This window comes from Meriones unguiculatus, chromosome 2, assembly GCF_030254825.1.
Source record: "Meriones unguiculatus strain TT.TT164.6M chromosome 2, Bangor_MerUng_6.1, whole genome shotgun sequence".
Taxonomy (NCBI): domain Eukaryota; kingdom Metazoa; phylum Chordata; class Mammalia; order Rodentia; family Muridae; genus Meriones; species Meriones unguiculatus.
In genome coordinates, this window is record NC_083350.1 from 133,556,817 (window position 1) to 133,582,564 (window position 25,748).

The 25,748-nt window shown below is 37.0% G+C and overlaps 1 protein-coding gene across 5 annotated transcripts in view; it reads right to left on the reverse strand.

Moving 5' to 3' along the window:
- The window catches only part of Naaladl2 (N-acetylated alpha-linked acidic dipeptidase like 2), a 1,327,651-nt gene that overhangs the window by 604,660 nt on the left and 697,243 nt on the right, over positions 1–25,748 (reverse strand). For all 5 annotated transcript variants that reach the window (XM_060378133.1, XM_060378134.1, XM_060378132.1 and 2 more), the window contains one exon: positions 1,248–1,521. In XM_060378133.1, the coding sequence (XP_060234116.1) occupies positions 1,248–1,521 (274 nt within the window). The remainder of the gene's footprint in view (positions 1–1,247; positions 1,522–25,748) is intronic.

Below are 25,748 nucleotides of genomic sequence, written 5' to 3' on the forward strand. Positions count from 1 at the left end.
TTTCCATTATTGCCAGAAAACATACATATTATCAAATCAAATTACAAGTTTTATGCTAAAAATATTCCATGCAGTTAACTTTAAATCAAATCTAATTGGTAGTAAAACTCTTCAAATTTGTGCAGGTTATATGCAATTCTGCTAAAAGTCAATGTGAGATACAAAACAAAAGCCTGATGAACCTCTAGGCCACATGCATTCCCACAAACTTCAGCAAGCCCCCTGCCAAATGTACGTTTCACTATAACAAACACTGGTTATTCTGTTGTATTGAGTAATTTTACATAGAAGTTTAAATTGCTTAAATCTTCTATGTTTCACAGATAGTTAATTATAAATATTTATATATACTCATAAAATAGAAATATATCACAATTACTCAATTAGACAGTTTTTTTTAAGTACTAATAATATTGTACTTTAAATTAAGGTAGAACAGCTGCCATATAAAATAAAATGTGTCATTATACCCAACTTCCATGTTGTCTGCATTCTGGGTCATACACTTTTTTTTCCACAGGATTCACATAAATTAATAAATTAGTTATTATTTTAATTCTTATGGTGGTCCTCAAGTGGAACAGTAGTGATACTCTCTATAGAGCTATGAAGCTCAGCATCTTATCAGAGGTAAAAAAAAAAAAAAGAGTGGGTAACTGTTAAAATGAGCTTTACATCATTCATAAGGCCCTAGGAGTTTTACTTTTAACCAGGAGCCAAAAGAACTACCAAATCTAGCTAATCCTGAAAGGTGGAGGAATAATCCACACCTGGCTCCCTTTCATGCATTTTCCATCATGAATGCAGGAGTGTTGCATTTCACACCCTCAATGTGTGAATAATCACATCAATTTTCCTCTTCATTTCTTATGTGCATAAACAATCTCAAAATGCAATCCTTGACATTTCTATTCTCTGCCTACATATCAACATATTCAAATTTGCCTCTTCAAAACCATAAATGAGTTTCTCTTGAAATATATAGGCTGAGGAAAATGTGAGTAACTGAGTTGCACCTTCAACACCTTTGAATTAAATTCTTCTAACATGTTTTCACTTTCAAAAGCTGACATGTAAAGATCCAGGCATTTCCCTCCCATCTTCCTTGCTTGCTGGCATTGATACACAGACTTTACTTAATGGCTACTTTTGTATGCTGCATGGTTCCAGTTAGTTCAATTTAGATGAAAGCTGTTGTTTTCTAATTCCATTTCACTGGAAATGACAGAGACAAATGGTCAAATTACCTGGAGAGTTCCTTTGGCAGAATAGGCTGCATATGAGGAGAGCAGATCTTGGCTGTGGCCTTTTCTGGCTTCTTCCCTGCAAGGTTGGCCATCAGGATAAAAGCATTGGCCAGTGCTGCTCACAGTGATGGTGCTTGGAGAGGGCCCGGGGAAATCCAGCAACACTGAATAGTTCATAAGCTGTGTATCTTCCAGGCCCAATGCAGTCCACTGAGTCTTAATCCTCTTTGAAATTTCCATGTCATCTTCACTTTCATAAAGTTGTACTAAATTTCTGAAAAAAAAATTTAAAAGCACATTTTAAAAATTAGAGGAAGCCTTTACAATTTGGAGATATGACTGTGCATGTGTGAACAATTATTAATGGATTGTGTGAGATGTTGAAGGATAAATGTGACAAAATCTGACCTTAAAGATTTAAAGAGTGGTAGAGCTGAAGTGCAGGAAGGGGAATCATACTAAATCAAAGCAGAAAAAATTTATTTTTTCACATGTTACTTCAAGGAGTGAGCAATGCAAATTAGGAATTTTATGACTTCTGATTCTTCTATCAACATTAATAAAAATCAGTGTACAATCAGCTCCCAATCTAGTTATCATATTTATTTAGTTTTCTTTTTTCTAATTAATTAAATCTCAAATTATTCACTTTATATCTCTGCTGTAGCCCCCTCCTTCATCTCTTCCTCATCCCACCCACTCTCCCTCTTCTCCAGCTTTGCCCTTTCCTAGAACCCTGATAGGGGAGAACCTCCTCCCATTCTATCTGACCTTAGCCTATCAGGTCTCATCAAGGCATGCTGCATCATGTTCCTCTGTGGCCTGTCAAGGTTGCACTCCTCAGAAGGGAGGTGGTCAAAGAGCCAGCCACTGAGTTCATGTCAGAGACAGCCCCTGATCCCATTCCTAGAGAACCCACTTGAAACTGTACAGCCTATGGGCTTCCTTTGAACAGGCAGTCTAGGTCCTCTCCATGCACGGTCCTTGGTTGAAGTATTGGTTTCTTCAGACCCCCTTGGACCCAGGAATTTCGGGTCGGTTGGTCTCCCTGTTGAGTTCCTCTCCCCTCCTTGTCTTTCTATCTCCCTCTTCTTCCATACAGAGTCTTTCTATACTCTGCCCAAAGTTTGGCTATGAGTTTCAGTATCTCCTTTGATACCCTGGTGGATAGTCTTTTTTTTCCTCTTTTTGATGTCTATCCTGTTTTCCCTTCTGAGTGAGGTTTCAGCTTCTTCCCTAGAGTCCTTTTTTTCTTTTTTTTTTTTTTTTTGTTTAGCTTCTTTATGACTATAGATTTTAGTACGTTGTTTATCCTACATTAAATGGTTAAAATGGTTAACATCCACTTATAAGTGAGTGTATACCATGTGCGTCTTTCTGTTTCTGGGATACCTCACTCAGGATGATCTTTTCTATTTTCCACCGTTTGCCGGCAACTTTCATGATTTCCTTGTTTTTAATTGCTCAGTGGCGTTCCAATGTGTAAATGTACCACACATTTTCATTGTGATTATTATGGCTCCATATAAAAGTCTTGAATAAGGTATACCTTCTGTTATTTAAAATAGCAGAATTGTGATGTTATTTAAGGCCCTAAGAGAAATAATATTGAAGAAATTATTATAATAAATGGCATATAAACACAAACTGCCAAACCAAATAACAATTCTGTGTATGTTTTGCAGTTTATTTATTTATTTATTTATTTATTTATTTATTTATTTTAAAAAATTCTCCAATGCAACAGTCTAGCTTCCCTTTGAAATCTTGGAGATAAAATGGCATGTTATCTATGCACAGAACAGACATATCAATTTAATGAAATAATTTAATCTATATTTTTTCCTTTTGTGACTGAAATTAAAAAAAAAACAAAAAACGTATTTTTTTTATCATTTCCCTTATTGTTTCTACGAACATTTTTCTTGCTCATTACATTGCTTTGCTCATATACATACCTATATAGACCTGTCTATTAAACAACTGTAAAATAGTGCAAGAAGCTTACACAGCGATCCATGAAACGTTACTAGAAACTACAGGTAGGTCTCTGGAATAAACTGGATGCTAAACATAATCAACCGTTTTGAAGCTATTTCACATGTATTCTTTTTTATGTGTCAGTTGTGTGTATTTGTGTGGATGCCTGTGTGTATGATTCTGTGCACAGATATTTAAGAAAGTAAAGGGTGTGTGTGTGTGTATGTGTGTGTGTGTGTTTGTGTTTAAGCTGGACTAGGCTTTGAGATGTCTGCCTTAGGTAATATCTATTTTACTTTTTTGAGAGTTTTGTTGACTTTTATCAATCTCTATTGCTGAACGGTGAGCTCTCTGATGTCACTAAACACCCAGCACCTAGAGATTATTTGTCTCGGCCTCCTGAGTGCTGAAACTATCTGAACCATCAGAACCTTTCTGCTTGCCATCTGGACCCAGCTTCACAATGGTGTCTTTTCCATTACTACTTCAGGACATCTCACCTCACAGCTGGCAGATCCCTGCTTCTTCCTCCACAAGAGCATCTTAACTGGTCTCCCCCCACACATACACAATGAATGGTTAAGCGTATGTTTAAGATTACCCTGGCTGGCTCATGTACTTGAGTACTTGTTTCTTAGAGGTACAGGAAACTAAGACTTTAGGAGTTTGGTTCCCAGTTGGATGACATACAACACTGTTGGTGATCCTTGAAGGGGATCATCCCACCTTGTTTGCAGTATAGATTTCTGCTTCTTTATTGAGCAACAAAGTGACTAAATCAGGCTTAAAACTCTCTACCACTGAATAAGCTCCTCCTGTCACCATGCCTTCCACAAAATAACAGATTATATTGTCTGACATGTTTAACCAAAACTAACATCTACTTTCAATCTCTTCTCTCATAGGTTTAATAATATAGAGGGAAAAAAAACTCAAAAAAAGTATTAGCATTGAAATAAGCCTGTGATTCTACTGTCTATGTTGTGGTTGGCATTACATAGAGACTAACGGTCTGCTTGAGAGGGTATACCATGCTCATATATAATGATATTAGTTTTTAATATTACTGCCAAGTTTTGAATGTGCAACTCAGTATCCTGTAGAAAGAATGCCTTGTGTATTGTATGAATGCAACATCGGACAATTAAAAAACAAAAAAAAAAAACAAATAAAGCTGCTACAAACATGGTTGAGCAAATGTCCTTTTTGTGTACTTGAGCCTCTTTTGGATATATGCCCAGTAGTGGTATGGCTGGATCTTGAGGAAGCGCTATTCCTAGTTGTCTGAGAAAGCGCCAGATTGATTTCCAGAGTGGTTGTACAAGTTTACATTCCCACCAGCAGTGGAGAAGGGTTCCCCTTTCTCCACAACCTCTCCAGCATGTGTTGTCACTTGAGTTTTTGATCTTGGCCATTCTGATGGGTGTAAGGTGAAATCTCAGGGTTGTTTTGATTTGCATTTCCCTAATGGCTAGTGAGGTTGAGCATTTCTTTAAGTGCTTCTCTGCCATTCGGTATTCCTCTACAGAGAATTCTCTGTTTAGCTCTGTTCCCCATTTTTTAAGTGGATTACTTGGTTTGCTGCTTTTCAGCTTCTTTAGTTCTTTATATATACTGGATATGAGTCCTCTGTCAGATAAAGGGTTGGTGAAGATTCTTTCCCAGAAGCTGGAAACAACCCAGATGCCCCTCAACTGAAGAATGGATGCAGAAATTGTGGTACATCTACACAATGGAATATTACTCAGCAATGAAAAATAAGGAAATCATGAAATTTGCAGGTAAATGGTGGGATCTGGAAAGGATCATCCTGAGTGAGTTGTCCCAGAAGCAAAAAGACACACATGGTATATACTCACTCATATAGACATACAACATAGGACAAACCCACTAAAACCTGTGCATCTAAAGAAACTAAGCAAGAGAGGACCCTAACTAAAATGTCCAATCCCCATCCAGAAAGGCAAAGAGGATGGACATCAGAAGAAGAAGAAAACAGGAAACAACCTAGGAACCTACCACATAGGGCCTCTGAAAGCCTCTGCCCTTCAGACTATCAAAGCAGATGCTGAGCCGAATGGGCAACTGTTGGGCAGGTGAACGGAATTTTAGGTAAGAACTGGGAAATAGTAAGAGCTGGAGAGGACAGGGTCTCCACAAGGAGAGCAACAGAACAAGAAAATTTGAACACAGGGAACTTCCAAGAGACTCATACTCCAACCAAGGACTATTCATGGAGATAACCCAGAACCCCTGCACAGATGTAGCCCAGGGCAGTTCAGAGTCCAATTGGGTTACATAGTAATGTGAAGATGGACTGCCTCTGACATAATCTGATTGGCCTGCTCTTTGATCACCTCCCTCTGGGGGGGAGCAGCCTTACCAGGCCATAGTAGAGGACAATACAGCCACTTTTGATGTGAATTGACAGACTAAGATCAGAAAGGAGAGGAGAACCTCACCTATTAGTGGACTTGGGGAGTGGCATGCAAGCAGAGGGAGGAGGGAAGGTGGGATTGGGAGGGGAGGAGGGAGGGGCTTATGAGGGGATGCAGAATGAATAAAATGTAATTGATGAAAAAAAAAGAATGCAATGACGGAAAAAAAAAAACAATATGGTCTATAGGAAAGTGTAGAATAAAAGTGTGGCATCCACCAGGCAGAAAAGATTCAGTGACAGAGCCAGGCATGGGATAGTTGTCTGGCAAGATATGAGGTAGACAGTTTCATGGTACCTGAGCAGAGGTAAACAACCACATGGCAGAATATAGATTAGTATAAATGGGTTATTTTAAGTTATAAACTAGTCAGAGAAGAAACTAGCTATACTGTCTACTTATTTGTAAATATATCTTGAGTCTCATGACTCATTATTCCATGAGTGTGGGGCTGGAAAAACACACACACACACACACACACACACACACACACACACCAGTTCCCTCTAATTTATACTCTGAAATACTAAGGCCCAAAATGATGAGGCGGGAGTTTAACCAAGAGTGCTTAGGTCATACAGAGAAACTACTCAACAATGCAATTAGCACCCCAATAAAAGAGGGCAGAGAAAGCTTCTACCTTTTCAAAAGTGTATATCACAGAGCTAGAATAAAACTTCTGTGAGAAGAGAGGTCCATTCCAAAAATTGTAAACACCTATATCTTAGATTTCTCTGGTCTAAAACCTTGAAAAATAATTTTCTATTTTTTGTAAATTGCCTGATCTAAGGTATTTTTTTACAGCCACTTGAATGGAATAGGATTATTAACAAATTTTTGGTGACTGTGAAGGTGTATAAGCTTAATCTACTAACCTTAATTATTGCTAACACAAGGTAATACTAATTAATTTCTCTAGCACCCAAGTCCTAAAAGAGCTTATTAGTTATGAAATATTCCTTCATTTTTCTTTTTGCTTAATATTATGTTATGATCAAATGGATATTTTATTATATCATCTCTTACTATTCTACATTTTACTTTAGTTTTTAATTATTATTTAGCTGTGACCTTCAAAAATATTTAATGAAATAAAATAAAAAGCAATGTTACTTGTTTTTATAAATGAGTTGAAAAGTTCCTCCTATTTCCCTGTTGCTGAGAGATGTTCTCTGAAAGAATAATGAACTTTAGCATACCCTCTGATATGGTCATTAAACAATTTGATAATCCATTCAAAAAATGATAGAGTACACTAAAAAATTTCTCTCATGTATAATAAAAATCTATTATTAACAGGATGCACTCAAATTTTTAGATATTCTATAACTTATTTTGTCGTCATCTTGATTGTGATTTTCACATTTAAGTTTAAAAACAATGTAATGTTAGTAGATAGTGTTCCTCTCAGGAATATTTTCTGTTTAATTCTGGCAAGAAATTATATAAACCTCATAGATAGGAAGCATTTTCTTTTGATTTCTTCTCTAATAGAGATCAAATAAGATTAGAATATTTGAAGAACATTATCTTTAAACTAAAAATGGTCTGTAACTGATGTCTTATTTTGGAAGAACTATGACCTGCTTGATCAATATCTTCAATACTATATGCCTTTTTTTTTTGTTTCCTCTTTGAAGCACAGGCCTTTTATCATTCTCTCCTACTTGCTATTAACTCAACATTTCCAGAGTTTGGCTCATCTCTTGCACAGTACCTTTTCCTACTTTTGATTCACTTCTTAGTTTCTTTTATGATTTGTCAGTACAACATAACGGTCTGTTAGATTAAATCCATTATAACATGAATTCATATGCATATATATTTGTATGAAGTATATTTCTATTTTTAGAATATCAGTTTCAAAACACTATCCCATTGAGTCAAAGTGATCCTCCAGTGAGAAAGGGCTCTTGCCAGTACTCCGAGGGCTTGAATGTGATCCTCAGCCTCACATGGTAGATAGAAAGAACAAAGTCTTACAACTTTTTGTCTGAACTCAAATTCATGCACCATATCAGGAACATGCACACACACGCACACACAAATAAATATAATAACATTTAGAAAACACTACGTCAAGCAACTACCTGCCAATTTACTTTTATTTCAATTATTTATTGTTCTTTTCTAAGGAGAAAAAGTAGAAGAAGAAATAAGATTATGACCTAAGATGTTCTTTCCATAAACTGGAGTGTAGATGTTTGCTCAGAATTTTGAAGTGCTATTCCTTGGCTTAACATTTTATCCATTAGAGATTAAATCTTTTAAATCTGCTATGCTATACTTGTAGGCTGAATTTAATTCAATAGAAGAGCATCTGTAGAGAAAACTAAACAATACTACTTCATTAACATAAAACAGGAATCCTCAAAGATGCTGACAACGCTTATGCATGCACATAATTATAAGTTTGCCAATCTAGTAGAAAGGGCTAGTTCAGGTTCAGTGATAGACAATGTTTCAAAAATTAAGTTGGAATGAGATAGAGGAAAACACTGAAAAGCAGCCACTAGCCTACACATGCACCAGCACACAAAGACACACAGACACACAGATACCACATACCCACACACACCCACACACACCCACATTCATATACTGATAAAGCAACATCATTTCTTCATAAATAGTGCATAACATTTCAAACAGCCAAGCCTCTTAATGTTTGATTTTCTTGGTTTAAAAGTTGTTCTAGTTCTTGCTTATATTTTAAATTCCCCCAACTTTTGTTTAGTTTCATTTCTTCAAGGCCCATGTCTGAGGAATGTTGTGTTTTCATCAGAAGGTCTTAGCTGCAAGTTCTAGGAAGTAATTTAGAGTTATGTAAATAGCCAATATTGTTTGGGGGAAACTCGAAGATTCCCCTGAGCAACAACTTGAAAGGCAGATTCATCTGCTTTGCACTGCAGTTATTGTTAAATAGTTTGTTACTATCAGGGACCATTTTCATCTCACATACATAACTTCATCTAAATCATTTACATTGATAAACACATTTTTACATATGTATTTTTAAATACAAAGAATAACATATTTCCTCATGGCTTTTCATCCTATGTTTTTTTTTCTCATTCCTCCTCTCTCTCTGCCTCAGTCATTTCTTCCCCAGTGGTTTTCCCATTACCCCTACATAGTACCTGTGTCATACTATTCTTCTCACTAGAATCTCCAACACACAACATACATAACATGCTCCATTTTTATTTTTTGTTTTTTTTCTGTGCTTATTACAGATTATACACTCACACATAAAGATTTGCAGCTAATATCCTCAAATAAGAATGCTCAGCCTTTGCCTTTTGGGTTCTGGATTGACTCTCTCAATATATCTTATAGTGGGCTAGCATCCTCTATTCTGAGGAATGGATCTTGGCCTCATAATAACAGTAAGTGCTATGCAAACTGTCAAGATATAGGAAAAATAAGCAGCTCTCATTTGTTGTAAAGTCTATGAACCACTGCAACAACTGGACCATCAATATGTCCACAATGGTGCAGTATCAGTACCTTTACCTTGAAGATAACCAATAGTTCTCCAATTGGAAAGCTCAATAGGGAGAAACCCATGGCTGGGAATTAATTCTGCTACCTGTAAGTTGTGTACTTTAACTTTCCTGTATGGAAGATAACTGTGACTTATCTCATTATCTGTGGCTGCAAACTCATAGGCCATAGAGGAGAACCAGTCACTGTCATTTCCTTAAGCCAGTGTATTAGGAACTGTATTCTAAATATACCATCATACTCTCAGATAGGTGTACTCTCACGCTTTATCAAAGAAACTTCTTTTTCCAATAGATGAAGACTATTAAAGAGATCCATAACTGATGAAAATCCATAGGCTAACAACTGGCTGTGGGGTAACCAACCCAACTAATACATCTGTATCACAACCACTATACACAAGGCTCAGGGAAAATCATGTAAAATAGAATGGAAGGATTGTAAGAACCAACATGCCAGGGTGTCTGCTGTGAGATAGTGTCTTCTATATATAACAAGAAAGCTGCACGTATGTACACTCATTAATGTGGTTGCCACCATAATAGTAACTCAGGCTGAAATGTCAGTGTGGACAGAGGAAAATTCATATGGTCCCACCTGTTGAGAGGAAGAATCAATTTTCTCCATGGTAATTTCTTACATATGTTGTTCAAAACCAAGTGGTCAGACCTGGATGCATGTGTAAATTGATTCAGTAGGTCGTACACACACACACACACACACACACACACACACACACACTATTTAAAGAAGGGATCATGAATTTGGGAGTTGTCTGATATGGGGGAGATGGAAAGAGGAAGTGATGTTGTGGTGTGCATGTGTAAGGTTCTCAAAAATTAAATAAAAACCAATAAAGCATACTATGCCCGTTCTATTATATCTTGGTTTGTATTTGTGTTGTGTAAAACCTTCACATAAAATTTGTGAAATAAAGTAAACTTCACATTAAAAGGACTTAAAATCATATAGTCACACACACACACACACACACACACACACACACACACACACACACATATATATATATATATATATATATATTTCACTTAAGTAGCAGTAAACATCTTCTTGGCATGAATGGCTTGCTTGAGGGATACTGTTTATGATGTAAAATTCCCTAGAATACAAACAAGGCTACATTTATTTGTGACTTTCCACATTTTTAAAGCCTTTCTTTGCAGTAAATATTTTGAGAGACATGGTAGGAACTTTTGTTATAATTAAGCAGGTTTCTATATTGAACTAGTAATGGTATTAAGGAATTAATTACGATGCAATTTTAATTTACTAACTGAAAAACCTGCAAAAATAGAACTGTGCTACTCCAAACCACAAGGTATTTACTTGAGAGAAAGTTTCACTCTGCCTTAATTTTTAAAATAAGGGTTTCCATGGGCCAGTAGTTCTGGCAGGTAGCATAATGAACTGTCATGGCTGAGGATCGTATTTGGAATTAGCTTTGGCGTTAATGTTCCATTGGCCAACAGAGACTTGATACGGGAGGATTTTTGGCTTTGTTAGACAAAATTCTGTTTATATCAATGTTCAACACCTGCTACTGGATGAGCCACAGAGCAACACTGATGTCAGAACTGAAGGAAGTGATGCATGCAGTATCCATAGATCCAGGGTGACTGCCAAGAGTGTACTCTAAGTGAATAGGCGAAGAAATATCTCAGGAGTGCTACTCAGATTGCACAGGGAAAAGCAAAACAAAACAAAAGAAAACTCCCAGCATCCTTGGGATACTTTACTATTATCCATTCATATTTTCTTATGTGTATGTAGAAGAAAAAAATGCCCATCTGTGCCAGTTGATAATATCCATATATTAGAAAGACAAAAGTTGGGCTAGAGAGATAATTCAAGCAGCAAAATGTTTGTTTTGCAAAGCAAAGTTTGATTCCCCAAGCGCATGTTAAAAGTGGGATATGGTAGCATGTAATTGTATTCTCATTGCAAACAATGAAAAGACTCGTGAGCTCCTCACTAAGGGAAGATCCTGCATCAAAATATAAAGTGTATACCATGAGACCTGAAAGGCTAGGGTCAGATGAAAGAGGAAGAGGACCTCCCCTATCAGTGGACTTGGGAAGGGGCATGGGAGGAGATGAGGGAGGGAGTTACAGCTGGGATACAAAGTGAATAAACTGTAATTAATAAAAAAAATTAATTCCTAAGAAGAAAGAGTCAAGGCTAAGGATTTTTGAGTATTGCACAGTAAGGAAGTGCACAAAGCCCTGGGGTTGATACAAGCAAGGAGAATAATTTAAATGCCATGGCATGTTCTAGAAGATTACTACTCATGACAAAATGACTCGGGAAAATTAATACACCACTTCAATGACACAAAAGATCACTTTTGACAGATTGAGAATGCTCTGGACAAGCTAAACTGAAACTGATTACATATTACATGAAAAAATGGTGCAAAAAATGTATTATCTATGGGGGACCTTAATTCTCAACTTTTTTTATTTTTCTTTTTTTTTTTTTTAAATTTTTATTATTAGTTACATTTTATTAACTCTGTATCCCAGCTGTATCCCTCTCCCTCATTCCCTCCCAATCCCACCCTCCCTCCCTTATCTCCTCCCTGCCCCTTTCCAAGTCCACTGATTGGGGAGGACCTCCTCCCCTTTCATCTGACCCTGTTTTATCAGGTATCTTCAGAGCTTTTGATGGAGCACATTGCATAAAACTAGAAGGCGTGCTGGTGGACTACGCGATACCCAACACATCCACTTTTTAATTTTATATTCATGTCAAACAAATTCTACAGAGAGCAAAACAAACTTGATTTGAGTAAAGAGAACACACTTGAGTAGGATGCCATATCAAGCTATGAGTTAACCCATATGCTTGAAAAAAGTTCAGTGGTACAACTCTCTCTCTGTCACCCTTACCCATACTGTACAGAAGGTAACTCGATGGCTCGTCGTTACGATGCGGATTGCAAGGGGGAAACATAATGGAAAACTTTGTGATTTTTCATCTAAAGTACATTTTTAAAAGAAGTATTGTGAATAAATGACATAAAGGTATTGAGGCTAATGAGGTGTGAAGGGCTACATCAGGCCTGCAAGGACAATACCCTGCATGTTATCAGTATCTGCATTCATATCTGCTTGCTGTTTTCCCCCCAGAGGGTATCTGCCACATAACCGCTTTTCACGTTAAATTATTTTAATTCTGAGGGCATTTTCTGAAAATGGACAAATTAATCTGTACACCAGGCATTGCAGGTCTTCAGTTTCGTTTGCTTCATTCTGTGATACAATAACATAAATCCAGAAGGCATACAGACTCGTTAGCAGCTTTGACTAAATAATAGGCTGCTCAAATAATTACACACCCGTGTGTGCACACACATAACTTTCTAAAATTTATCTCTTAATGAAAATAAATTTAATTTTATTTATTTTTATTATTAGTTACACTTTATTAACTCTATATTCACAGCTGTATCCGGCTCCCTCAATCTCTCCCACTCCCATCCTCCCTCCCTGATCTCCTCCCTGCCCCTTTCCAAGTCCACTGATTGGGGAGAACCTCCTCCCCTTTCATCTGACCCTGTTTTATCAGGTATCTTCAGGAATGGCTGCAAAGTCCTCCTTTGTGGCCTAGCAGGGCTGCTCCTCCCTTGGGGGGTGGGGAGGTCAAAGAGCCAGCCATTGAGTTCCTGTCAGGAATAGTCCCTGTTCCCCTTACTATGGGAAACCAATTGGTTACTGAGCTACCACGGGCTACATCCAAGCAGAGGTTCTAGGTTATATCCATACATGGTTCTTGGTGGAGTGTCAGTCTCAGAAAACACCCCTGTGCCCAGATATATTTGGTCCTTGTGGAAGTCCTATCCTTTCCAAGTCATACTAACTGCCCTTCTTTTATATGATTACCTGCACTCTGATGAAGGTTTGGTTATGAGTCTTAGTATCTGCTTTGATAAAATTAAATTAAAAATTCATGAAAGAATAAAAAAAAAGAAGAGGACAGCATGGAGATTATAGGCATGATACAATGTAATGATTTTGATCATACAAGGGTGAATGAAGTGCAACAAAAATACTTTATTTCTCTAGTTGCTTTCTTGTTCCATGTACACATAAAACTTTATCACTTGAATCTCTTTATTGGAGAAATTGCCTATCACTTAGGAGTGCTTACTGCACTTCCAAAAGAACCAACATCATTTCAGAGAGCTAACAACCTTTGTAGCTGCAGCTTCAAGACTGAAATTCTATTCTGGCCTTCTCTAGTATGAATGTACCATGCCTTTCCTCACATACCCACATGACAACAGTGAAAAGGGTTTGATCTCAAAGTTTACAATCAGAAAGGTAATAACTAGGCAAATAATGTGATTTTGTTGTGTTTCTTGTTTTATCAGTCAGACTTTCATTGTTGTGACAATGAAATACCTGATAAAAATTTTAAAAAAAGAATATAAAAATACATTGATTCTACCTCTTGGCTATTATGAATAATAACAACAATAACTATGAATGTAAAAATATCAATATCTTTTGCTTATATACTCTAATTTTTCCTGAATGTGTGTATATGTGTGTGGAAGAGCATGAATGTTTAGATTTGTATGTATATGTGTCAATGAGCATATGTATATGTGTATGTGCATGTGTGTGTGTGTGTGTGTGTGTGGCAATGATACTAGTTCAAATACCTATGAAGTATAACATTTGAAGTGAATCGGATGTAGGTAGGGCTTTCAGGACATGCAAAAGTTACTGATTAACATAAACTGCCAGGACTATTTTATTTCCTTCAGGATTTCACTCTAAGGTAATCTGTTGTCTTAGATATTCTCTGAGTAGGGAATTGAAAGCACATTTTGATCTTAAACTCAAGCGTATTTTATGAAAATATAACCAATATGAATGTAGCATCCATCTGCTAATGTGTAGCTGAAATGGCTAAGGAGGTAAAGAAGACAGACAAGTCTCTGGTTTGGGAACATGTACAAGTACAATAAATGCAAATCAACAGACAAAATTGGACGTTCTGACAAACTTCTTTCCATAATGGTAGAAGAGTCAAGAATGCAAGGAAAGAAATTACTAACATAACATAATTTTTACATTTGAATAATTCAAAATATATGGAATAGTTTATCCAAAGATTGTACAAGATAGAACATTTATACAGTGCCTGATGCCAGACCACAAGACAAGTCATGCTGGGATTAAAATACATAGAAATCACATAGACTGCTGTCTGAACCAGAGATCCATGTATCTATTATTATGTTAATGCCAAGCTGTTTTGATGCCTTTAGGTTAGTAGTATGTTTTGAAGTCCTGGACTGTAATCTTGCTTTCTTGTTTGGCTTTGTTAGAAATGGCACAAAGTTTGTGCTTCTCTATAGACTCCTATCCCCAATATTATAACACTTATTCTTATTACAATACCAGGCCACAGAAGAAGACAATGCAGCCATTCCTGATGTGATCTGATAGACTAAGATCAGAAGGAAGGAGAGGAGGACCTCCCCTATCAGTGGACTTGGGGAGGGGCATGCATGCAGAAAGGGAGGAAGGGTGGGAGCGGGAGGGGAGGAGGGAGGGGCTTATGGGGGATACAAAATGAATAAAGTGAAATTAATAATAATAATAATAAAGAAAAAAATTTTCATATTTGATCACATTTTTTCCTCTCTTTGGAGTCCTCCACGAGCCTTCTCTCTTTTACCCTCATCTGCTTATCTACCCAGCTTAATGTTCTTTCTCTTATTTATCAAAATAATAAAAAAAACTGAAAAAAGACATAAAACACATTTAAAAAAAAGAATATATAACAAATCATGGCATCCATTTTGAATTAGTCAGCTATTTCCTAGCATGAGGCCAATGTAAAATGTAGTTGATATACCCAATGTCATTCCATGAAGAGAATTGAGTTTCCCTCTCAGGAAGTGTCAGATATAAGCATCTATATTATGGAGGTCCTTTGTGCCCACTCCCCTTCCCCTTACTGAGATTTTGTCTGGCTTGAATATACATGTCTTTTGTGTCCTGCCGTAGTTTCTGTGAGTTGATAAGCACATCAGCCTTGTAAATAAACACTTTTTTATCATAATATTTACTTACTTGCTTTTAGTAGGATTCTTAGTTACTTTACTCCCAACTTTATAAAAGTAGCAGTTGTAAAGAATTATCATTATTTCCACATTTTAATAATTATCTATGGCTATCAATATTATATATTATACATATAATACAATTAATACCATCATTAAGCCTAAATTAAGATGAGTTATTTCCTAAACTCTAATGGAAATAACACATCTACATACATACATGTATATTATACATATTATTTATACATACTTATGTGTATATTACTTTATACACATGCAAATATATAAATTACACAATGTTTATATGTATGTATACATATGCATATATGTGTGTACATTTATATATACTATATGTATAAATATATGTATATATGTATATACATATATGTGTAAATATGTATAAAACAGACCAAAATTGAATTTTCTTTTAATATTAACAGTACAGATAATTTTTGGAGAGATAAGAGAATGTTGAATCAAGACAAGTAATGTCAAACTTTTTTTTATGACTAGATTCATATAATTTTTTGTCATACAAAGAGTCAAAAGAATAATTTTACAAATCAAATAAGAATCCTGCAGTACGTTTGTGACAGATTATTGGCAGCCTAGAAAAAGTATTTAAGTAATCTTTGGAAAGGATAGTTACAAATTGCCACTCAAATATTTCCTCCATTAGGAATCTACTGAAATGACATCATGTCATAGGAACTAATAGAAAAGCAATCATTCAATTTATGTTTAATTTCACTTATATGCAACTTCATTCTACTCTAGGAATACACTTGTTAGCACCCATCATGCCTAGACCAATATTTACTGTATGCAATACTTTTAATTCCAAAAAAGCCAAGCTTTATATTGAGATTTTAACTTTTTTTCAGTGACATGGGTATATAAAAGTCTTATAGAACAACACCATATAAAGGCAATAGACAGTACATATGTGGAGAGAATGTTATGTCCTCTAACAAGAGAGCACGAAGTCACTTAAAGTCAATTCGGGATAGGAACTACAGAATTGATGAGAAACTTAAGACTAGACATTACTGGGGCTGTCTAGGTCTCAGAGAGTAAAGGAAATTATCACCAATCCTGGCAACTTGAGTTCAGCCACAGCACCTATATGATAGAAAAAGAAACCGGACACCCGTGAGTTACCTTCTCTTGGCGACTCATGATGTGGCACATGGTCTCTTTCACACAAAATAAATGTATTGCTTTGATTTTTAAGATTAGAAAACATGTAAAACTCCAGGCAAGCAGCGAATTGCCAAGTAATCAGACAGTAAACAGCAGGGACCTCCATAAGTTTGTATTCCTGTGCCATGTTTACAGGTTCAGATATAGAAAAGTGAGGTGCAAGTTGGAAATTTCCAGTGGACGAGGGATTAAGAGAAAAAGAAGACTTGTGGCATCATGGTAAAGATGTGCTATCAACATGGGCGAAAGAAAAAAAAAGTATGCTTGCTTTGATAACATCACTCTATTTATTGATGAACCAGATTCGATGATAAGAATGCTTTGCAAATATTCACACAAAACTAAAAGTAATCATATTAAGATATTAGAGGTGAGAAAACTGGTGTTCAGCATAGTTGAATTAGTGACTGTCATAAAAACTTAATATAGTGATTGATTTCAGGAGTCATGTTGTTGATACTCGATACAGATAATCAAGTGGTTTCAGTTGATGGAAAAGAGATCCATGGTAGCAGAGGAGTGCCAGATGATCTCGTGGACAGAAAAACATTTCACAATCTCTAGAGCAGTGTGAGCACATGATAAAATCAACCATGGTAACAGGGGCTATACTGCATATAATCACTTAAACAAAATCTTTTAGTTGTGTGTAAGAATACAAACTAATTTACAGGATGTTTTAACCGGTTGTACAGCCAGTCCTCAATGTGGTAATCTTGAATGCTTACAAATTTAAACAGTTAAGCTGTTTAAATATTTATTTTACCTTTTAAGTATTGTATGTATTTTGAGATGTATGTGTGCAGGTGCCCACTGAGGCCAGAAAAGAGTTGGATCCCCTGCAAATGGAGTTATAGGTGTATGTGAGCTGGCCTTCAGGGGTTCCGGGAATGAACTCAATTCTTTTCTAAGATCAGCAAGTACTCAACCACAGACCAACTCTCCATCCCCTGTGCTCACCTAAATTATACTTTGTTATGTTAGCTAATTGGCAGTTTAATAAAAATTAGCAAAACTAGTTCAAGAATCATATTATCATCTTTACCATAACCATAGATTTTATCAGAGAAAAATGCTTTGTATCTAATGAAGACTCTATAAGGAAAAAAATTTCCTTTCTGATGACAGCTGACTTTTTTATTTCTCAGGGTCAGCCAAAGAAGACTGATGATAAACAGTACCTTAACTCACCTAAAGCTGAGACAGGACATAAACAGATCCATCAAAACTAAATCAGTAGCTGACATTTGTACAAAACACGCAATTAATCCAAAGGTTTATGGCCTCACAAGATAAATAACTGTCAGGAAGCCTTTCTTTTCTAAAAGTGTACTTCCCAAAGAATTTCAAGCTCACCCTGAAAGCCAGCACAATACAAGCATCTGCTTTCCATAAAATCTGTCTAAGTTTCATGATTTTATATAAGTTATAAATGTGATAACACACATTAGATAAAAGTACTGTCAGATAACTTACTGTAGTAATTTAACCGCTAAACTGGAAACAGCATGTCTTTTCAAAATATCCTGATAAAAAATAGTGTCAGAAAATAATCACATAGGCTCATGTTGATTACGTAGTTTCAACAAGATATGGCACAGCGGCATTCTAATTTTTTTAGATCTTCATTTATTATGTTTTTTGATAAAACTATTGATTTTCTAAGTGCAGTCTCAAAAGTGAAAGAATGGAATGCCCATTCGTTTTCAGACATGCATGTACACACACCTCATATGCATGCAGACACAGTGAAATGCAAATACAAACACATTATGATTACAAACATTTATACATGAATAAATAAACAAGTAAATGAAGCTTAATGTGGAGCAGAGACAGAGACTGGCAGGGCTTTTGACAACCAAAGCTCAAAGTTCTCTCATCCATTTAGTTGTTTGAGACTCTGGAGGTCTCCTTCACTTTATTTGAAAAGTGAAAATAACAGGTGTAGTGTGTCTGGTTTTATGTTGAGGTCTTTGATCCACTTGGACTTTAGTTTTGTGCAGGGTGATAAGTATGGATCTACTTGCATTTTTCTACATGTAAACATCCAGTTAGACCAGCATCATTTGTTGACGATGCTATCTTTTTTTCCGTTATATGGTTTTGGCATCTTTGTAAAAAATTAGGTATGTGCAGAACTAAAAAAAAAAAAAAAAATCTAGGCCCAGGGGTCTTTTCTGAGACTGATACTCCAACCAAGAACCATGCATGGAGATAACCTAGAACCCCTGCACAGATGTAGCCCATGGCAGCTCAGTCTCCAAGTAGGTTTCCTAGTAAGAGGAATGGGGACTGTCTCTGACATGAACTCAGTGGCTGGTTCTTTGATCACCTTCCCCTGGGGGTAGGTGACACCCTTACCAGGTCACAGAGGAAGACAATGTAGCCATTTCTGATGAGACCTGATAGGCTAGGGTCAGATGGAAAGGGAGGAGGACCTCCCCTATCAGTGGACTGGGATGAGAAGAGAGAAGGATGTTAGGAATGAGAGGAGAAGGGGGAGGGGACTACAGCTTGGATACAAAGTGAATAAACTGTAATAAATAAATAAAAATTCTTAAAATGCTAGGGAAGAAAAGAAGAGAGAATCAGTTGCTGTGATTAGATGTGATAAACTCCACTCATATCTCATCTAGTGTCCTCCAGGTCACACGCAGGCTGTCTTCTGTGCCACTGCAGCATGTGTGTACACTTACCAACCTACGCTGGACATATTGGTTTCAAAAGCACACTTATTGGATGAATGTGTACAGGTTTTCAGTACCAGTGGGTTTTGGTGGTGGTGGATATCAGACATTATCCCTTAAAGCAGAATCTAGTTACTCACTAGCACATACTGCTACCTCTTACATGAAAAGATTCCTGTGGTCTCAGAGACAGCTGAGTTGCCACGAACATTTGCTTATTCTTTAGGAAATGGTATCAAACACAGCAGTGGATATGTAATGTGGATTACAAAACTTCCCTCCAAACACCAGCCTTCAGTCTCCTTCATTGTGAGAAAAAAAATCAAGATTAGTTGTTAGTATAAATATCTTGCTGCAGCTAGTCTCTACCTCAATTTTAAAATATTTATTTATTCTATGATAATTTCATATATTTGTAAAATATATTTGGCAACTGGGAACAACCCAGGTATCTCTGAGTTGAGGAATGGATACAGAAATTGCAGTACATTTACACAATGTAATACTACTCAGCAACTAAAAACAAAGAAATCATGAAATTTGCAGGCAAATGGTGGGAAATAGAGAAGATCATCCTGAGTGAGGTATCCCAGAAGCAGAAAGGCACACCTGGTATAAACTCATGTATAAGTGGATATTAGACATATAATGTAGGATAAACATACTAAAATCTGTACACCTAAGGAAGCTAATCAAGAAGGAGGACCCTGGGTAAGAGCTCAATTTTCATTCAGAAAGGCAAATGAGATGGACATCGGAAGAGGGAGAAAACAGGGAACAGGAGAGGGGCCTACCACAGAGGGCCTCTGAAAGACTCTACCCAGCACAGTATCACAACTCATGCTGAGATGTATAGCCAAACTTTGGGCAGAGTGCAGGCAATCTTATGAAAGAAGGGGGAGATAGAAAGACCTGGAGGGAACAGGAGCTCCACAAAGGGAGCAACAGAACTCAAAAATCTGGGCACAGGGATCTTTTCTGAGACTGATACTCCAAACAAGGACCATGCATGGAGATCACTTAGAACCCCTACACAGAAGTAGCCCATGGCAGCTCAGTGTCCAAGAGGGTTCCCTAATAATAGGAACAGGGACTGTCTCTGACATGAATTCATGGGCTGGTTTTTTGATCACCTTCACCTGAGGGGCGAGCAGCCTTACCAGTTCACAGGGGAAGAGAAAGAAGCCAGTCCTGATGAGACCTAATAGACTAGGGTCAGATGGAAGGGGAGGAAGACCTCCCCTATCATTGGACTGGGGGGAAAGGCATAGGAGAAGAAGATGGAGGGAGGGTGGGATTAGGAGGAGATGAGGGAGAGGGCTACAGTTAAGATAAAAAGTGAATAAACTAATTAATAAAAATAAAATAAAAATTTAAAAAATTAAAATATGTATTTGGCATAATATATTTAATTGTATTCAGAATAATGAACTATTTTCTTCAATGCATCTTATATATATTCAGGAGAGTGGATTTTATCATATTAGCCAAATTATAACATGATTCAAGCCTGAAAGAACAATTTTGCCTTTTTTCTTTTTTTATGTTCACATGTAACAGGTTATCAGAATGTAGTTCATGTCTGATTAATCAACTGCTTTTTCCCTAGTGTATAGTTGTGCAGTTCCATAGTGTAGAGGTAATCTACAAATATACTAGAAATAAATTGCACTCATTTGCTTTATAAACAGACATAGACTGTCTAGGAGTTTTGTTTCCAAGAGCAAACTGCAGAATCCAGAATGATGTGTTCTGGCAGTTCAGCTTTTGCTATGATTACTTTTCAAAGGGAAGTAATATGAAAGTTTTAAAATTACTCTTAAATGAAATGAAAAGGAAAATTACTCTGAGACAGTTACCTCATAGATGACTAAATGGTGTCCCCTACACTGATAAAAGTAAGCCACTTTCACCATGTGGCTTGCTCATTGTGTTCGAAGAGCACATCTGGTGAGTGATAGACCTTTCCCTCAGCAACAGTATGTCAGCATAACAAAAGATGATTTGGAATTCTGAAGTTATACAGAGGGTTTTTGCGTATGCCCTTAAGGAATGACTAACAGATCACTTAGAAAAATAACATTTTCTAAATATAAGAAATTAAAATAATGAACACGTTGCTACGCAACATGCTTTTAAAGTTATACAGACAGATGTCTAAAGAGAATATTCTACATTCAGTGGATAACATCAGCACTTGATCAAACAGAATCACTGATATTCTTGGATTACAGCCTTTTTTCTTTTGCAGTAAAGTTGGAGTTTACTAAAAATAATTTAAGATATTAATATAGATGTAAGCCGAATGAAAGCACTTGGAGAGACATGCGCACACTTCAGAGTGCCCATAGGATCAACTGGAGAATAGGGAGAGAGAGGTGAGGGAAGAGGCTGGAAGAAGAGAGGAGAGAGAGGGAGAGCGGCTGATTCTAAGTATCACTCATTTCCACCAGGGATGTTAAAGGACTTCCTCAGCTAAGCCTGAGAAGTTCAGATTCTGCTTGGTTCAACTCCTGGTTCCTCAAGGGCACTTTGGAGCAAGAGCACAAAAGCTGAAAAGACCCAGACACTCTTGCTTATTTGGCACTTTTCCAAGTCGCTTCGGGAGATTAAATTAAAATGTGAGTCACTACCTCCACCACAAACCAGAGAGCTTTACTGGAATAAATTGCTCTCTTTCAAAGTTCTAATCCCTTGACTCAATTCAGGGGTTTCTACACTGGCTAAGAATGTTTGGAGCTAATTGGCACTTTTGTTTTCAATGTTAGATTTAATTTTCTGTGAATAAAGTTTTACAACATGGAAAACATTAGTTCTATGAAAACATCATTCAGATAGGTAATTATAGAAATGCTAATTAATTAATTAATTAATTAATCCTAACACCCATTACAACTACAGTAATTCTCAAGGCATAGAAGTTGCAAAATAAGAGTTTTAGCATTTGGATTTAAAGATTACTTTCTAAAATTGTGTGTGTTGAGGAGCAAGTGTGTGTGTGTGTGTGTGTGTGTGTGTGTGTGTGTGTGTGTGTGCAGGTGTTGGCTAAGTCAGAAAATTGACACCAGGCTCCCTGGAACTGACAGGCCACGATGAACTTCCATGTGAGTGCCCGGAACCAAACCAAAGGCCATAGAACAGCAGTTTGTGAGCTCTGCTGTGCTCAGGCCTTTCAACACCCAGCCCCATAGTATTTGAAATGAGAGACTGGATTGAGTAAAATACGACAGTGGACTCTAAACAGAGTCAGGTGCTAAGATTTGTTCATGTTTATAATTTTAGTAAATACATGTATACATATATATATATACACACATATTTTCTCTTACGTATTTTTTATAAGTATATTCTCCCATATAGCATATATGTCCATGTGTGTATGTATATATATTTATATGTTCTCCTATATAGTGCTTAAGATGGGTTTCCAAAAGCTGCATTATATTTAAATATTGATTTTAGAATTTATTTATTTTTTATTTTTTTGCTTTCCTTTACACAAGCCTAGACTGGGCTCAAGCTAACAGTCCTGTCACTTATTAATTTTATTGAAGTTAATCTCGTATAAGTAGGAATTAAATATTACCTGGCTGATATTACTTCTTCAGTGAAGAAATGGATGTAAATGTGTTCCTAATTCATTTTATATTCAGCTACTTCATCAAGTTCTTTGTAATCTGTAGAATCAGCTGGTTGTCTAAGTACACATTATCATCAGCACACTGACAGTTGCTCTTATTCTTTCAAAGGTTTATAATGGTCATTTTTTTCTAACAAACTTAAATTCAGTGTTCATTTGTTTTTACGTAGGTTTAGAGTTTTATTTAGATTGAAATTTCCTTAGTCTCACCTATTTAGTAATCATTGTAATACACTCAAGTCATTCCCTTCTCATTTATCTTGGAACTTTATCAAGCTCGGTTATGACATTTTATCAAATGCCTGTTCAATGAATTTTGATGTGACTTCTTCTGCAACCATCTGAAATCATGAAGCATGGCACTAATATTCTTGGTTCTGGAGACTGCACCTGTCTGACACAGTAAGATTAAAATTTTGATAAACTCCAGGGTGTATTCCATGGGGCTTTTTTTTTTTCCTCATAGATATTTCTAATGGATTCATGAGAATCATTGATTGACATTTTTACCTTTTCTGCTATGCTCATCAGATGCTGGGGTAATGTACTGTGTTCACAAAATCAATGCATAATTTTTAAAGCTTTTTTAACTTCTCATCTCCTGCCTTATATATGTGTGTGTGTGGTGTGTGTGTGTGCGTGTATGTGTGCTTGTGACTTTGTCTGTGTGTGCTTATGTTTGTTGAGCTGAAGGAATTAGTTCCACCAGAGCTGGTGTTTTGTGCTGTCATACAGGAGTGTTGGGAAACAAACATAGGTTCTCCTTAAGAGTAGTCCACGGTCTTAACAGTTGAATCATCACCCCAGCCTCACTGTGTAAATTTTTAATGTATCCTGTGGCCTAGTGTAATTACAATGATATTGAAATAATAACTTGTGTGTGTTTGTATGCATCCATGATGAGAGGGGGAAAAGAGAGAGAGACACACACACAGAAAGTAAGAGAGAGAGACTGAGAACATGTCAAACAGGAAGTCAACCCATCTCCTGGTGTCATTGCTCTGGTGCTGTCCCCCTTGTCTTTGAGACTGGGTCTCTGGCTGGACAGTGATCTTCGCAAGTCTGTTTGACTTTTGTTCACTGAATTGTAAATTCCCACTACTATACCAGCTCTTAAGTGTGAGTTCTGACAACTCAGCAAGCTCTCCTTATGCTTGCACACCAAGTGTTTTACTGACTGAGATTCCCTAAAATAATGGTGTTTCCGATGTTTAATCTAATTCACCTGTAACTGTTTCTGCCTTCCTCTGGAAAATCTCAAAACATATTTTTCAACCTCTGTTAGAAAATCCAGCTATTTCAGTTTTTACCTTTTAGTAACTTTTACATTAATAGGAACTCTTCCATTTTCTCTGTTTTTAAATAAGCTGCCTTAGTTTTATGTTAATTTCAAACTTGTATTTGAATGCATCGTTCATCCATGGCCACATCATTTTTCACCTTTCTTAAGCTTAGCAGGCTTTTCCTTCGTTCTTTCCTAAAGTACATTTTCAAGAAGTTAAATTGAACTTATATTTTCTAAGTAAACACACACACACACACACACACACACACATTCTGTTAAAGACTACCAACATAATTTATTTTAAAGTTCCCCACTGGTTAATTGTAATTTATTTTATAATTTATTTAATTAGTTAAGGTGAGCAGTGCATTCTTTTACTTATGCATTTTCTTGTATAGTAACAAGTAACCCAGTGGGTGAGGGAAAGATGCCCTCCTCCCATCTTCATCTCTTGCCTCCTATGGTAGGCAGGAGAGCTGCCTTTAGGTCATGAGTGAGGAGAGCTGGCCCTGCCTCTCATGTCCTGCAGTCCTCGGGCGAGCTGGCCCTGAACATTGCCTAGACAGCCCAGTAGAGCTGGCCCTGGCTCTGGGAGTTGCAGGTGAGCCATCCCCAAGGGCGTGAGTGCAGGAGATTTGTTCCTGCCTCTGGTGTTCTGGGAGCTAATATGCATGAGGGAGAGATGCCCTTCTCCCCTCCCTCAACCCTCACTATCTGTGGCAGGCACTTGAGCTGGCCCTGAGGTCATGAACGTGGGAGATCTGGCTGTGTTCTTCACCAGCTGCAACACTCCAGAGAGAGCTCTGCACCTCCCCTGAGCAGCAGGGTAGCGTTGGCTCTGGTTGCAGGGGCTGCAGGTAAGCCAGCCCCAAAGGGAGAGCAGGAGAGCCAGAGGCTGGCCAGCTCAGAGACTACTCAGGCATACAGGGTATTGAATTGGCCCACCCTAATGTCTACCCCGCAGACAACTGCTAGAGTGCATAACACAGCTGATCTTACAGAGCCAAAACTGCAGGATCTCCATGACACAGCACAACAGGGTATCTTAGAGGAAAAAGGTCCCAGTGATTTTTCATTATTGATAGGGTAGAATAGGGTAGCAGAGATAAAAGAGTCATTGTGAGGAGGATTTGCAAGCAAAGCAGTGTGGCTATAAGGGTATACCATGTTACACACTGTGACACACTACACCTTCCACCCTAAGATGTTTTCTTTTCTCTTCTGGGGGCAGTGGAGGCTACAAGGGTGGACGGTGTGTACAAGAGGAGGAGGAGACGAGTAAGAGTAGGATGCATGACGTGAAATTCACGAAGTACCCATAAAAATTTTTAGAAAATAATGACTAATGATGCACCCAAGTCCATGGTTGTCTTCCATATTAACCCTTTCTGTATCTCCCAGTTTCTTTAAAATGATTCCCTTTAGTTTAATCAAGATAATTATAATTTCAGTCCCAGTGTCAACTCAGAAGAAAACACATTCAATTTCACACATTTGGGAAGTTTCAAGCTATAATATTTACTTGTAGTTTTTGACTGTTACTTACAAGAAGTTTGGATAACAAGACTTATTAAAGGCATTACTGAATTTTAGCACCATCTTTTTGAAACCACGTATCTGACTGGCTTTCCTAGGTGTGTCTTCAATGTTAATGGGAA